The sequence below is a fragment of the Kogia breviceps genome, chromosome 14 (genome assembly GCF_026419965.1).
Source record: "Kogia breviceps isolate mKogBre1 chromosome 14, mKogBre1 haplotype 1, whole genome shotgun sequence".
In the NCBI taxonomy this organism is placed as follows: domain Eukaryota; kingdom Metazoa; phylum Chordata; class Mammalia; order Artiodactyla; family Physeteridae; genus Kogia; species Kogia breviceps.
The window spans coordinates 27,207,612-27,223,915 of NC_081323.1; the positions used below are offsets into that span (position 1 = coordinate 27,207,612).

The following is a 16,304-nucleotide window of genomic DNA, read 5'->3' on the forward strand; positions in this document are numbered from 1 at the left end:
GTGCTTGCTTAAAACCCAAGATAACCGTGTGAACAAGATAGCTCATGTATTTTGGGGACAAAATAAAGTTGCAAAAGTTACACAGCTTGTCCCACATCTTTCTGATAAGGCTGGGAACCTGGGTCCTGAGATACTTTAATGTTCCTGTCACCACACCAGAGACTTTTCCAAAATCAGAGGATGAAAGGCATAAGGTTGAACACAAGGTGGCTTTCAAGTGCTTGCATTTCCAAGTGATGGTGGTTGGAGCTGTGATTGTGAGGGTATTCTGTGCTTTTTGAGAACATGATCACAAAACTTGGAAGACACGTCCTGCTTCTGTTTGGTGACTTCATCAGATTATTTTCTCCTCCTTGTTGCAATTTGTTCCAGGTTTCTTTTCCCCTCTTCACACCAGTTCATTCTAATCTAAGAAGTCACTACAGTGCTCCCATTAATATTAAATGCTACATTTTAAACTTAAGATCTTTAATATCAGAGCTGCAAAACTGCTCAAAACTGCCAGATGCATAAACTTTTCTCATTGACTATACATTCGATATTTTCCTGAGAATCTACATTCTTGATAATGTTCAGACTTTAAAGAAAAGACCTATTTCTTTCCCTTGGTTAGTGTTGTTACATGTAACAGTTCTGTAAAAGGTAAAACGTTAGATTGAAATTTTGATTTCTTCCCCAAACACAAAAATATCCCTTGCTGTATAAGCGAATTTAATTTTATCCTAACCTTTAACTTTTTAAAATCATTTTTGGGTATGTCATTACATAGGTAATCATTTTTTCAGCCCAGAAAAAAATAATGGAAGAAATAGCCGAAATTCAGTCCTGTATTTGTGTACAGACGTTTGAGTATTTCCATCCCATGATCTTATTTTCACCCTGGCCTCTTATTTTGAAACTGCTCTTCAGAGTTTTCACATTCACGCCTATCTCATGGTAAATTGTTTTAGCATGGTAGTATGCTTAGATCAATTGCCGGCAGCAGTAATGTTAGTATCCATCATGTACAAACGTGTAATAACTGGGAGACAGATGATATTACCCCCTTTCTTTTAGCCTGGTACAGTTTGCTCTTCTGAGGATGCCTTTAGTACAAAGTGATTTCCTGGGAATTCTGAAGGCACCTCAGTCAAGCATTAAGAATTCTTTCAGCTCACCTGGTCCTCAGAGGGAGAGGAGCAGTCCATGGAGTAGCATGGACTCGGCCAGTACCATGGACAGAGCCACCAGGCAGATTCTTTAGATGATTCTGAGTGCAGGGTCTTGCAGCCTCCATCCCAGCGCTTTATGCCCTTCACACACACACACACACACACACATCTTTACCGACATGTCTCTTCTCTCTCTCCCCCCCCACCATCTCTTTTTCTGTCTCTCTCATTTCTGAGCCCTTGATAATAAGATTTCCCGGTTGTTTACAATTTTGAATTCTAGTATTTGGTCCTGGGAACTTTTCCCCCAAATCCTGATTTTCCCATTTTATCTATGCTTCTGAACACAGCTTTCCTTAATATTATTCCACTGGCCCGAGTATATGTTACATTTTTGTTCTTGTTGGTTTGTTTGTTTGTTTTTACCTTGGCTACTGTTTTTATTCAGCTGGCCTCCCAGAAGGCTGAGATTTGTTTTGGTTATATTTGTCCTGAGTGCAGCATTTAAGTATAAATAACTTTAATGTAAATGTATTCTATGTCCTGAAAGTATGTAGCATGTGTCATATTTTACATAGGTAATATGTCAGTCAAGATGTTAGCAAAAAAGAGATGGAATATGCAGGTGGAATAGTTAAGGAGAGTATATTAAGGGACTGTTTACAAATGTATGGGAGGATCAAGCAAATCCAACGAAGCATAGTCAAGTCTCTAGGACTAGCAACCTACAGGAGCCATTATCCCTTCAGCCTGAAGAGACAAGGGAAGGGAGTGGTCAGTGGAATTTGGAGAGGGAGTTTGTATGGAGAAGGCTCCCCAACAAAGCTGTGGCATTTAGAAAAGAGATGAAGTCAATATATAGTGACCCAAAAGGGAGGGAGCCTAGAAAATAAAAACCTTGAGTTGATTCTCCTGCCTTACTCTCTAATTTTTTCAAATGGTTCTTCCCATTGGCTGAATCCAATGGGATGCTATAAAGCAATGAATCTCATTGATGTAGCCCATAAAAGTCAATCTCCCAGGGCACAGCACACATTGGAGAAAGGTGGAGTGGAGATCTGAAGAGGAAAACAGAAATCAACAGACAGATATAATATGCATAGTTGACATCTACATAATAGAACAACAATGTTGAAAATTACAAAGATATTATAAACTCAGATTGTATTACGGAACCCAATGTATCCATATTCAACGCCTGATGGCTTTATAACAAGTAGCTGACCTCAGGGATCTCTTGTTCAGATATTTTGTTCTCTCTCTCTCTCTTTTTTTTTTTTTGGCTGAATTGGGTCTTCATTGTGGTGTGTGGGCTTCTCATTGTGGAGGCTTCTCTTGCTGTGGAGCACAGGCTCTAGGCGCGTGGGCTTCAGTAGTTGCGGCACCCAGGCTCAGTAGTTGTGGCTCGCAGGCTCTAGAGTGCAGGCTCAGTAGTTGTGGTGCACGGGCTTAGTTGCTCCGCAGCATGTGGGATCTTCCTGGCCCAGAGATTGAACCCGTGTCCCCTGCATTGGCAGGTGGATTGTTATCCACTGTACCACCAGGGAAGTCCCATTTTGTTCTCTCTTGAGTATCAAAGCCCATTATTCTTCATGGGATTCCTCACTCAGTACTACTCACTCAACAAATTAGACAAACATGAGTAGATAACTCACCGTTGTCTAGTACTCTAACATGTTTGAAATGCCTTCAGGCCAATACATTCAGCTACATGAGAACGACTGACTTCATATTCTACCAAAATCTTTTCCTCAATTCATTCAATGATTTAGCTTTTAAAATTCCCCTTGATTAAGGCTGAACATAACCTTTAAAATCTGAACATAGCCACAGTGCTGTGGTTTTTGACAAATCAGCTCAGCTAAAAGACGCAAGCTCATGCTTCTTATTTATTCGTCTGTTCTTGCCAAGTGAACTTGCCAACTCCTCCTGGTGCATGTCTCCTGGGAAAGATGAGAGGAAAAATAATAAGGGCACCTTGAAGAAACATTGTAATTATACATAAAGTACTGTGGGCAAGGCATCTCATGTGGAACTGAGAACAAGAGCACTCCTCTCTCTGCCAGTGAAAGAATTATGAAGACTCATTCTAGCATGGATGTATATCTTTGCAAAGATTTATTCTTATCACCATTTGAATCCTGGAATTTACATACTTCTACATAGTAAAATGACTTGCTGACTTTCCCTCTTAAAGACTGAACCCATGACTTTGCTACAGCTGTGCCCAGAACAACTGAGTCAGCCCATCACCAACAAGCCACCAGATGTGAGTTTGTGACATAGGACTAGGAACTAGCATTGCCAATTGGGCCCATGAAAATGGAATGATCTTTCTTTCTTTCTTTTTTTTTTTTTTTGCCGTACGCGGGCCTCTCACTGTTGTGGCCTCTCCCGTTGCGGAGCACAGGCTCCGGACGCGCAGGCTCAGCGGCCATGGCTCACGGGCCCAGCCGCTCCGCGGCATGTGGGATCTTCCCGGACCGAGGCACGAACCCGTGTCCCCTGCATCGGCAGGCGGACTCTCAACCACTGCGCCACCAGGGAAGCCCGGAATGATCTTTCTTAACATCTACAGACAAATAACTGATGTATCAAATCTCTCTCTCTGCCCAGCATTTAGAGGATGTGTTAGTATAGCACCAGACAATTTACATCTTAGCTTTATTGTAGTTAACACTTTTCAGTATAGTTCTGCTTCATAAATTGTCCCTCACCCAAATGCATTGTCCATCTTTGCTGAACAGGAATTTTAATAGACACATGGACTTTTTTTTTTTTTTTTTTTTTTGTGGTACGCGGGCCTCTCACTGTTGTGGCCTCTCCCGTTGCGGAGCACAGGCTCCGGACGCGCAGGCTCAGCGGCCATGGCTCACGGGCCCAGCCGCTCCGCAGCATGTGGGATCTTCCCGGACTGGGGCACGAACCCACGTCCCCTGCATCGGCAGGCGGACTTGCAACCACTGCGCCACCAGGGCCCGACACGTGTTGTTTTTACCCACCTAACATCCTTGCCCTTTTCTCTGGGGAAAAGCCTCTTGCTTTCCTTTGTCTAATAAAAATGTCTTTATACTTCCTGCAGTTCGTGTCATGTGTCAGCTCCAGGAGAATGCACAACACACAGGCCTGGCCAGTAACTGATTCCAATCCTCTGGACCCTGTAATTGGGGAAGAATTGGTCTCATTCCATAAGTCAAGTTAATGAACTTCTATGCCAAGATTTTATAGAAATTACTGGGGAAATAGCTCCCTTTCCTCTGACGTTAAGCCAACAAAGAGGATAACAGATCCTAAAAATGAAGATGGAGAAAGTTCTGGATTAAGCCGTACCTGAATTTGTTTCTACCTGTGGACTGTTTAAGTATGCAAAACAAGAAGTTTCCTTCATTGTTTAAGCCAGCTACTGTTGTAGTTCTATGAAGAAGAAGAAGAAGGAGAAGGGGAAGGGGAAGGAGAAGGAGAATAAGAAGAATAAGAAGGGGTGGCGCAGTGGATAAGAATCCACCTGCCAACACAGGGGACATGGGTTCAAGCCCTGGTCTTGGAAGATCCCACATGCCACAGAGCAAATAAGCCCATGTGCCACAACTACTGAGCCTGTGTGCTGCAACTACTGAAGCCCGCATGCCTAGAGCCCGTGCTCCACAACAAGAGAAGCCACTGCAATGACAAGCCCGTGCACCACAATGAAGAGTAGTCCCAGCTCGCTACAACTAGAGAAAGCCTGCACACAGCAATGAAGACCCAACGTAGCCAAAAATAAATAAAATAAATAAGTTTAAAAAAAAAGAATAAGAAGAAGGAGGAGGAGGAGGAGGAGGAGGAGGAGGAGGAGGAGGAGGGAGGGGGGAGGGGAGGAAGGGGAGGAAGGGGAAGAGGGAGAAAAGTAGGAATTATTCTGATTAATAGAATCTAGAATGTGTTCAAAAGTCTCAGGTCACATAACTAGATTCCATTACCTTTTCTCAACTCTGAGATTCATATATTGCATTACGGCTTAGTCTGAGTTGATCCATTTTGAGCCACGATCAGCCTTACTTCCATCATCCTCAAACTGAACATTGCCATTTAAGTCAGATTCAGACCCCAGCAATGCTTACTTGGCTATTCTGAAGAAAATGTCCAAAAGGACTCTAATTCTTGAGGTCTCTAAGAGGAGAGTGATCCATTCTTCCACACAGAAATTGAATTATTGAAATGTTCTTTCCCAACACTTTAAAACAACATACTGCAGATACATTATAGATAGCATTTTAAAATTAACCCTTTAAAATGATTCTGGAGTCAGTCGTTCAAATTGGTTTTCAATCATTTAAGTTGGCTTGTGAAAATATGCTTTTCAATTAAAATGTCCACAGATGCTAGACGTTGCTTGGTGTTACAGTCTGGATTACTGTTCAACAACTATTTTTTCCCTTCACTCTCCCACTATGGACAGAGTTAGGCTTGGCCATGTGGCTTGCTTCGACCAATAGAATAATAGTGGGCATGATGTAATGGCAGCTGTAAGTGTTGTTCCATGGCTTGGCTTGGGTTTTGAGCTCCATTGATAAGTCATAAGATGAGCATGCCTCAGGTAACCACTGCCATTTCAACCTGGGCTTCAGAAAAAAATACACATGGAGAAGATCTAAACCAAATTCATGGGTTAGAGCCAAGCTGAGCCAACCTGCAGCTTGAAGTAAAGCCACTCACCAAGCCCAGCCTAGATCAGCCAAACCACAGGCAACTGTAACATAAGAATAAAACACTTGCTCTAAGCCATTAAGTTTAGGGTGATTTGTTACAAAGCATTATAGTGGCAACACTGGACTACTATACTTTGCATAACCACATTGTTGTGCTTCATGTACCATAGCACAACTCATGCAGCCAGTAGATCTTAAGAGATATGACAGGCACAAGAGAAATAAGTCCTTGGTCTAGAATATTATTATTGAAAATTAACCTTAAACAGAATCTTAGGCACAGTCTAAGCAAATACTACACCCAATTTACACTGAAGCTTAGAAGATGAAGCCACTTACCTCAGGTCACATGGCTAAAATGACAAAGAACGAGCATTAAACAAAGGAATCTTTACTTCCAGCTTCGTGATCCTCCCACAAAGCCTCTCTACTACCCTCCCTTCAGTATTTATAGACTAATAATTCATACTCTACTTCAATATCTCACTCTTCTCACATTGGCAACCCTGATTCTGTCTTCCCCTGGCATTCCTCTAAGAACTACTCTATAGCAGAATGCAGAATATAAGAAAAACTAATCATATTAGACATTTGCAAAGGTTTTCACTACTAGAGAAGGGAGGAAATCCCAATATGTCTACTCTGTGTTATCTAATGTGGATGAAGAGTGCCTTTGGCCAAGACTGCTTCCATTTCCCTGAAAGTCTGTAGTCTGGAAATCTGAGTCTAGTTTGTTAGATTTTCTTACATCTATGATGACAGTTATTTTAAAGGATAGATCCTTATTTCCATGTTATTTGAATGTGTCCCATTAAAGGCATTATAAAAATCTTTCTACCAAAAGTAATTGAGACCTCATAGACTGTTAAAACCAGAAGTCACAAACTCAGGTGACTTTATGATCCAGGTCAGGAATGTAAAACACATGAATCAGAAAGCTGGGTGAGAATTCCAGCAAACTGGGCAGCTCAGGCCCTACTACATTTGGGGGTGGGTGATGGTAACTACTAACTCGAGCTAATTGTGACCATATTGCCAAATCTTTAATTATTCCAAAGGAAGCCACATCTTGGAATTTTTTTATAGGAAATGATCCATTTTTAAAGGATGGTGACTATTTTTTTTAACATTGTGATCCATACAAAAAAATGTTTGTGAACCAGATGCCACTAGCATAAGTTAATACATCATAGAGGGTGTTATTAGACATTAAGAGTACTGTGATTAGGTCCTATATGAATTCTAATCTCCTGATTGTAGAATTTTAAAAGAGAAAATAATTCTATAAAAGCCACTAAGTAGGGACTTCCCTGGTGGAACAGTGGTTAAGAATCCACCTGCCAATGCACAGGACACGGGTTTGAGCCCTGGTCCAAGAAGATCCCACATGCTGCAGAGCAACTAAGCCCGTGCACCACAACTACTGAGCCTGCTCTCTAGAGCCCATGAGCCACAACACCCGATGAAGCCACAAATAAATAAATAAATAAAGCCACTAAGTACTGTTTTGAGTAGCTAGCTCTAGAAATATGTTTCTAAGGTGTACTTTTTGGTTCACTCTCTTTAGTATCATAAGAAGATAAAATGAATATTATATGATGAAGTTTCCTAAAAATAGACTAGACCATGTTTCCAAAACCATGAAATTTTAGAATATTTTCAGAAGAAATAGAAAGTGGGATACCCGAGAGAGAACAGCCACAACTTTATAGCTGTTCTTCCAGCATGTTAAATAACATCATACATCAATTTCTCCACTTGGATGAACCAATACTAAAGGTTATATAATTAACGAAAGAATTTAGGTCTAAGTAAGGATTTTCCTCGAATCAAATGTTTCTTGCAAGGGCAGAATTAACCTTAAAAAACTAGTATATACATTTTTAATGTTTGAACTATTATTTTACACATAAAATTTTTATCTTTTCAAATTCCAGTTTACATTTGCTAACAAGCCATGTACTTTGTTCTCTCTGAATTATTTCTATGTTATAGGTAGTTTGAAGAGCTCAAAAAAATCTCCGTTAAAGATAATTTCCATAATCATTGAAAAAAATGAATTGAGGAAGATTTGCTGTATTTTTTAAAAGACTATGAAACAGAAAAGTAAATAACATAAGGTAGAGAATTCATGAATAGGTAATCACTTTCTACAGACAATAAGCAACCTTCAATAAGCCCTGAGTAATAACTAATTAATTTTCCAAGTGAGAAAACATTATTTTGTAGTCCTGTAGACCTAAAGAGGAATCTAAAGATAGTGAATAGTAATGTGTTCCTAATTTTCAAAAGAAGATTAAAAGGGCCCTTGGTCCTCATTGTTTAGCTTCTTCAAATCCTAGCAAAATAGTAGAACCTAAATTAGCACAAAAAGTAAATTTTTACTGTCCTGAAAAATAAGGAAGCAATGAGTAGCTTCTGTTTATGAAGAGTTGATTAGTCTGAATAAATTTGATGGCTTGTTGATGAAGTTATAAAATGAATACAACCCAAAGCATTCTAGATTTAATGCCTTGTTGATAATGAAACTCTCAGTAAAGCCCCATGAGTCCTCCACACTATATTAATTTGACAGCTTAGATAACAAAAGTCAGCTGAGATAGAGTCAACAGAGATAGGTCATTTAAGGAAATGGTATAAGTTGGTAAAAGCTATAGGAATGGGAGGTAGGACCAAGTGAGTCCCAGTGATTTAAAAGGAGTGAGTGTATGCCAAGGAAATAAAAATTTTTGAGCACCTAAATTTTAAGTTACAGCAAATATGAGAATGTCAATAAATACTACAGGGAAATGAAGTGACATCTTGGAAATTAAGAATTATCTGGAGAAAACTTTAAAAAAACTTGATCAGTATTGAGTTCAAAATTTGGTAGAAACCTATAAGGTGATAAATCACAGTACTTCAGAAAGCCCAGATATGGACTAGGGTGGAGAGGAGAAGGAGGACAGTGTCATTAGGAGGAATCTATCTGAAAAGGTTGGTAATACACTATGATTGTAGAGAGTTGTGGCACCCAAAGAAATTATTATTACTGCACTTAAAATGCTCAGAATGAACTCAACAGAAATGGAAAAGCCCAACCTGATTTTTAACAAGGCTCTTTTTTTGTTTTGTTTTGGTTTTTTGCGGTACGCGGGCCTCTCACTGTTGTGGCCTCTCCCGTTGCGGAGCACAGGCTCCGGACGCGCAGGCTCAGCGGCCATGGCTCACGGGCCCAGCCGCTCCGCTGCATGTGGGATCTTCCCAGACCGGGGCACGAACCCGTGTCCCCTGCATCGGCAGGTGGACTCTCAACCCCACTGCACCACCAGGGAAGCCCACAAAGCTGTATTTTAAACTGTACATTCTGTTGTTCATCCCTTATTCCCCTTCATCTCACCCAATTTGATTACACACCCATCCAACTGAAGAGAAATGAATAGAAACATAAGATCTTTTCCCTAATGGTCCAAAGAATATTCAAAGATCCAGCAACGTCTCCTCGGGCTGCTTCTACCTTTCTCTCTCCTCCACAGTGATGGGTTTCCCTTCACCTGAAGCTCTCTGGGCCCAAAATTCTCCCCAGAAATACATCTGAATGGGAGGATCCCAATCATACTTTGGGTGATTTTGCCTTTTTAAATTACACATAAGCCTACTGATTTACAGTTATGAAGCCATAAAATGGGAATATTCTGGTCTTTTCAGGACAATGTCTTCAAAGAAACTGTACGGGTATGTGTCACATATGAACCAGAACCAAATACCCGTGTTTTCTCTACATATACAACAGTATCTTAAGTAGTAAGAACCTCAGTACTGATGGTTTTCATGTCTGAATCTGAGTGTCAGCCAGTTTGTATCAGTTACTCTTTCCTCAAATTCACAAAATTAGTAAACACAAGACTCCTTGAGAGAGGTTATATAAAAATAAATAGATCTATTGGCCACCATAATGTTACCTAAGAAAGTATGATTATCCTCATCATTCCTCAAGCTATTTGTGACACTTTCTACATCACAGTCTGTACTTTGACATCGCTTTGAAATTGTTGGCTTTCAGACCTGGAAGGTATCTAATTCAACTGTCTCCTTTTATAGATAAGGAGATAGAGGCTTTGAGAGATGTAATAGTTTGACCCCAGTGGCATAGCCAGTGACACCTGAGGGTACAACAGAGTTCCTGTCAACTGGATTCCATTTCAGTCCGTGAAATATTCTGCTGCCATTCACTCTCCAGTTCACCTTCTTACACCAAAGTTACTATTGTTAATCAAAAAAATGACCTAGAAATAGTTATATAAAACACATGGATGTATATTTGTATTTCAAATAATATCAATACATTTCCTCCACTTGCTTACTACATTGTTATGCATTAGAAATTCAGCATTTGCATCACAAAAAATTTCTATTTTCATTTGCTATGCTGTTCTGACAATATTACGATGAGCTGCATTCTATGTAAACCACTAAAAATGGCTTATTTTAATCAGCTATCCAGGCTTTATTTAGCTTGTATCCAATTTTACATGGTTTTAATTATTTAAAATGCAGATACATAAGATTCAACATTTACTAGCATTTCATCTTTGGAATTTATTTAGGAAATGAAGTATTGCTCTGTGGTTTCAGGAAAAACTTAATAAATATATCTGAATAGATGGTAATTTCATGTTCATTTTCAGAAAGAGTTAGCTACATTAGCAGCACTATTTCCCAACACCCATAATCTTCTAAATTGACTTATTTGATGCTCTTCAGATCTATTTTTCTAAAGGCTTAGATTTTTATCTCTGTTGCTGCTTTTGAAATGCTCTCCATGATTGTGAATCCATCGAATGTAATTTTCACATTTGGTGCCATTTTTCTCAAATGACAATACAGGGCAGGAAGAACCACTTGGTATTCTTCATACCAGCCTAGTACTTTGATTCAGAATATGGGTAAAATATAAGGAAGTAAGAGAAAGGAAGAGTTGACGGTCTCTGAGTAAGAAAACCTTGTGTTAGAATCAAGAGATGGACTATAAGGTGTAAGCAATAGAGTAAGATAGGGTGATTTTTTTTTTAAATCTTGGCAGAAATGAGCCTCTGAGCAGTAAAGAACTGAGGAAACTAGAGTAGCTCAGTTCCCTTTTATTAATACTTTCCAGAAACTTTGTTTCTACTCTGGCCCCTTTCGTCTTTAGCCTGTGTCCTAGCACCTTCTCAGCATCTCACTTAGCTTTTCTTAAAGAAATTCAAGTAATAATAATACAAATAATAATAATAACTGCATACAGATTTCTTGTGCTTGTATCAAAGTCTTCAGTAATCCTACATTTTTTAAACATCTTTATTTGAGTATAATTGCTTTACAATGGTGTGTTAGTTTCTGCTCTATAACAAAGTGAATCAACTATACACATACACACGTTCCCATATCTCTTCCCTCTTGCATCTCCCTCCCTCCCACCCTCCCTATCCCACCCCTCTAGGTGGTCACAAAGCACCAAGCTGATCTCCCTGTGCTATGTGGCTGCTTACCACTAGCTATCTATTTTATGTTTGGCAGTATATATATGTCCATGCCACACTCTCACTTTGTCACAGCTTACCCTTCCCCCTCCCCATATCTTCAAGTCCATGCTCTAGTAGGTCTGTGTCTTTATTCCCGTCTTACCCCTAGGTTCTTCATGACATTTTTCCCCCTTAGATTCCATATATATGTGTTAGCATACGGTATCTGTCTTTCTCTTTCTGACTTACCTCACTCTGTATGACAGACTATAAGTCCATCCACCTCACTACAAATAACTCAATTTCGTTTCTTTTTATGGCTGAGTAATACTCTGTTGTATATATGTGCCACATCTTCTTTATCCATTCATCCGATGATGGACACTTAGGTTGCTTCCATCTCCTGGCTATTGTAAATAGAGCTGCAATGAACATTTTGGTACATGACTCTTTTTGCATTCTGGTTTTCTCTGGGTATATGCCCAGTAGTGGGATTGCTGGATCATATGGTAATTCTATTTTTAGTTATTTAAGGAACCTCCATACTGTTCTCCATAGTGGCTGTACTAATTCACATCATTCCCACCAGCAGTGCAAGAGTGTTCCCTTTTCTCCACACCCTCTCCAGCATTTATTGTTTCTAGATTTTTTGATGATGGCCATTCTGACTGGTGTGAGATGATATCTCATTGTAGTTTTGATTTAAACAAGACCAAAAGACAACCCTCAGAATGGGAGAAAATATTTGCAAATGAAGCAACTGACAAAGGATTAATCTCCAAGATTTACAAGCAGCTCATGCAGCTCAATATCAAAAAACAAACAACCCAATCCCAAAATGGGCAGAAGACCTAAATAGACATTTCTCCAAAGAAGATATACAGATTGCCAACAAACACATGAAAGACTGCTCAACATCATTAATCATTAGAGAAATCCCTACATTTTTACTTGGCAATGCTTGAAAGGGCTTTCGGGGAGCCAACTCTGTCAACAATGAGATCTGGGGCTTCCCTGGTGGCGCCGTGGTTGAGACTCCGCCTGCCGATGCAGGGGACACGGGTTCGTGCCACGGTCCAGGAAGATCCCACATGCCGCGGAGCGGCTGGGCCCATGAGCCGTGGCCGCTGAGCCTGCGCGCCCGGAGCCTGTGGTCCGCAGCGGGAGAGGCCACAGCGGTGAGAGGTCCGTGAACCGCAAAACAAACAAACAAAACAAACAAACAAACAAAAACAAACAATGAGATCTGTTTCAAAGACAGTGTGTCCCGTGGCATTGTGTATTCATTTCTACCATTAGTGTTTTTCTTGTGTAGATTCTAACTTCATGCTAAAGTGAAAAGGAGGAAGTCTGAAACACACACATATGTAATGTGTCAATATTATAATCTCTCTCTCTCCCCCTTGCTCCTCCCTCCCTCTCCCTCTCTCTCTGGATGTATTGCATACACTTAAGCCTCTAGGCAAAAAAATATCTTACCTCTTATCCAAGTAAGGCAGGATTTTGGACTTTGGAGCTACACAGTTAAGATCGAGCTACACAGTCAAGATCGGCGTACATACTCTGTAACTCAACACTATTTGAGTTGCTTTAAGACAATCGCTCTCATTTTGTTGCAGACATCGCCTCCCTGCTTCCTCTCACTAGGGCAGGAAGAAGTCAGTAGTAAGCAGTTCCTAGACCGTGAGTGCACGTTTCTTAACTGGATAACTTAGTTGACCCTTTGCCACTTGGCCTGAATTCGCTCCAGTCGAGGACGCTCAACCAGCCTCGGCCCAGTGTCTGGGATCTGTGGCTGTGCCTTTTCCAAAGCGCAGCCTGGCTGTCCTTGCGCAACGTCCTCAAGTCTGGGAGTGCACCTCGAGGCATGGCGATCCGGCAGCGGCTTTCTTGAAGACAGTCTCAGCGGAGCAGCCCAGACTTCTGGAGGGGTCTCATCTCTTCACACTTACTGATGGGGGCGAGCCTGATCTCCTGACAGGCTTCCCAGCTGTTTAGTTCCAGACCCGCTTGGAGCCTACAAAATAATTAAAAAATAGCTCGCTTCTGCACTCTCGCCCCCCTGAGTCACCCCAAGAAGGCTACTTTCCCCAACGCCCCCCTCCCCTGCCAGGAAGGGGAGCAACCCTGCCCTGGGATTTGCCCAAAGTGGCGGGAGGAGGGTTGATGTTTGCTTTGTTATTGAGAGAAGGGGAAGCAAGTATGCCTTGAGTGCTTGTGTGTGTGTGTGTGTGTGTGTGTGAGTGTGTGTGCGTGTGCGTGAGAGAGAGAGAGATAGAAGAAGAACCGGGAGAGGCCGGTGCCCCAGCTCCCCTCGGGGCCTCAGAGAGCGGCACACACCGTAATTCCCTTTCCAGAGCCCTGCAGATTCCACAAACAATGACATCACTCCGGCGCCGCCGACCAGATTACAGCTGGGGGGATTTTCCTGGGAGCGCGCGGGCCCGGGTGGAGGTGGAGGCGCTCTCCAGGGTGCTGAAAGGGGCGGGGGCGCGGGCTCGCCGCGCGGCGCCCCCCGCCGGCGGAGGCGGACCTGCCCGGCCGGGGGCGGGCAGGGGCGGGCCCGGGGCGGCCCAGGGCGGGACCCGCCGCTTCTGCAGCCCTCATTGGCTGCCGGCGGGTGCACGTCACCCAGGCTGGAGCCTTCCTCCCGCCCCAGTGGAATTGGAGCTGAGGAGGAGCTGAAAATGCAGATTTAGCATCAGGCACAGATACACTCGCTCTTTCTCTGAGATACACACAGCTCTCCACACTAGCACCTCTGCGATCAAGCCGGGCTGCCTGACTACACGGCTTCCCCGCCAGCCAGATGCTAGAGAACACACAATGATTTGTTCCTTTCCAAACCCCTAATCAGTGTTTTTCTCTACACAAAGATTTTTTTAAAACAAGCAACAACAAAAACTATATATTTTTTTCTTTCTTTTTTTTTTAAAATTTGCACCTTCCTTGCGGGACCACTGCTCCGCCAGCCTGCGCGCCTCCTAACACCACTTTTCCACTCCCAAAGAAAGATGAAAGGTGGCTGTGTCTCCCAGTGGAAGGCGGCCGCCGGGCTCCTCTTCTGTGTCATGGTTTTTGCATCTGCCGAGAGACCGGTCTTCACGAATCATTTTCTTGTGGAGTTGCATAAAGGAGGAGAGGAAGAAGCTCGCCAAGTTGCAGCAGAACACGGTTTTGGAGTCCGAAAGGTAAGACCTCTCTTGCATTTCGCATGTTGTTTCAAAACGGGGGCAGCCCTGCGCAATCTCATTGCAGATTTGCAAGTTTTCTCTCTTTCTTGTGCGATGCAGATATTCTGCCATCGGCTCTTTAACACAACGTTGCCTCCGGTGATCTTTCACGGGTTATGTAATTAAAATGCCCTTCAAATTGTACTCGTAAGGTCATAAAAACAATTTATTGCTCTTTGACTTGGTGGCGAAAACAGGATAACACCTTTCAAACAATGCGGTGCGCCCGGGCTGCTGTCCGAGCTACCAAGTTCTCAAGGCTGCCTGGGGATGAGGTACGAAGTGCTGAACAGCTGGGCTTGGCGTTGGCCGACTCGTCAGGGATGTATCCCCCGCCCCTGCCTCCCGGAGAACGGGTAGTTTCCGACGCACAAGGCTGGAAGCTTGGACACTGCGATTCGTCTCCGCGCTTTTCGAACCCGGCGCCAGGAGGACTTCCCTCCCTGACTCCTGTCCCGGCTCTTTTCCAGGGAAGGCAGCTCTCTGGCTCCAGGAGACTTGGAGACAGAACTGGTTTTTCTTTCCAAAATCGGGGCTGAACTTCCCCCGCCCCCGCCCACGCCCGCCCACCCCGAAACGTACTCAGCTCTCTACTTCTCAACTCGCAGCTGTAGACGCTGGAGAGGTAGATTTTGAGGGGAGTTCCCTACGGAGAACTCGGGGTGTCTCTCCTGGTATGTGGGCGGCCGGGTTGGCTTTCCCACAAGAAAGCGGGTATCCCCATTCCAAGAAGTTGTCAGAGTTCAACCGTTTGGGCAGCTGGATGAGGTCCCCAGCCTCGGATGCCTCGGAACTCCTTTGGAGACGCCAGGGTACCCAGTCTGGGAGGGAAGGGAGTGGAGAGCACTGGATGGGGGCCGTGGCTGACCTACCTGCTTCCTGCGAAATATCTCGCCAGGGATCTCAAGTGTCCTTAGGGGTGGCGAGGGGTGCGGTGGAGTGAGGGTGCAAGGAGAGACCGGGGCGAGCTGAACCTGGAGGACGGAGGGATGCAATCTGTCGACCAGAGCGCTGACCGGGTGGAGGTCTGTGAGATTCCGGGTCCCGTTTCCTCCCTCCTGACCCCAGGAGAGAAGCTAGAGTTGAGCGGTGGGTGCTTCGGTGCTGCTCTCGCCTCGCAAGGGCAGCGCGAACTGGGACTCAGACCCTTCGGTCCGGACTTCCCACGTCTCCAGTCTCCTTCCCAGCCGCCGCGAGGCTCCTTCACCTGCTACGGGTTCTCCCGCCTCCGTAGGGCGTTGGCCACCGCGATTTCGACCCCAAATGGGTTTGACAGTGAGTTTGACAGAGGTCTGGGAGGCGGCGCCGGGTCTGCCTGTGGCGCGCGGGCGGGTCCCGCCGAGGGACTTGTTGCTCCCAGGAAGCGTGGGTGGAGCAGGGGAGTGGAGACGCCAGCTGAGGGTGCAGCCCGCCGCCGCTCTAGCCCAGGGCCTGGGGGCTGTTTACAGAGTGCCGCCAATACAATAAACAAGGAGACCCTCCTTCCTTCCCACCCTTACCCCTGCCCCAAACTTGGCAAGATCCAGGACCCAGGCGCCATAAATATAGTGATTATTATTAGCTGACAGTTATAGGGCACCTTTATGTGATGGAGTCCTTACTTTTCTTTAATACTTTTCTTTAATACTCTCAACAACTCTGAGGAAGCTACGATTATTATTAAGCCTATGGTTCTGATAAGGAAATTGGCTCAGATAAAGGCCCAAGATGAAAACAGCCAAGAATTTAAACCCAGATCTTTCAGAGATGAAC

At 43.5% G+C, this 16,304-nt stretch overlaps 1 protein-coding gene and 1 long non-coding RNA gene across 2 annotated transcripts in view; one reads left to right on the forward strand and one right to left on the reverse strand.

Annotated features, from left to right (window-relative positions):
• Positions 1-11,637: 11,637 nt before the first annotated feature.
• Positions 11,638-13,763, reverse strand: LOC136792491 (uncharacterized). Its single transcript, XR_010836346.1, has 3 exons — positions 13,660-13,763; positions 12,799-13,336; positions 11,638-12,467 (listed from the first exon to the last, which is right to left on the reverse strand). It is a non-coding gene; the product is annotated as an uncharacterized lncRNA (long non-coding RNA).
• Positions 13,764-13,886: 123 nt separating this feature from the next.
• The window catches only part of PCSK2 (proprotein convertase subtilisin/kexin type 2), a 214,948-nt gene continuing 212,530 nt past the window's right edge, over positions 13,887-16,304 (forward strand). The window contains exon 1 of the mRNA XM_059036368.2: positions 13,887-14,510. Coding sequence (XP_058892351.1) covers positions 14,334-14,510 — 177 coding nt within the window. The 5' untranslated portion in view covers positions 13,887-14,333. The remainder of the gene's footprint in view (positions 14,511-16,304) is intronic.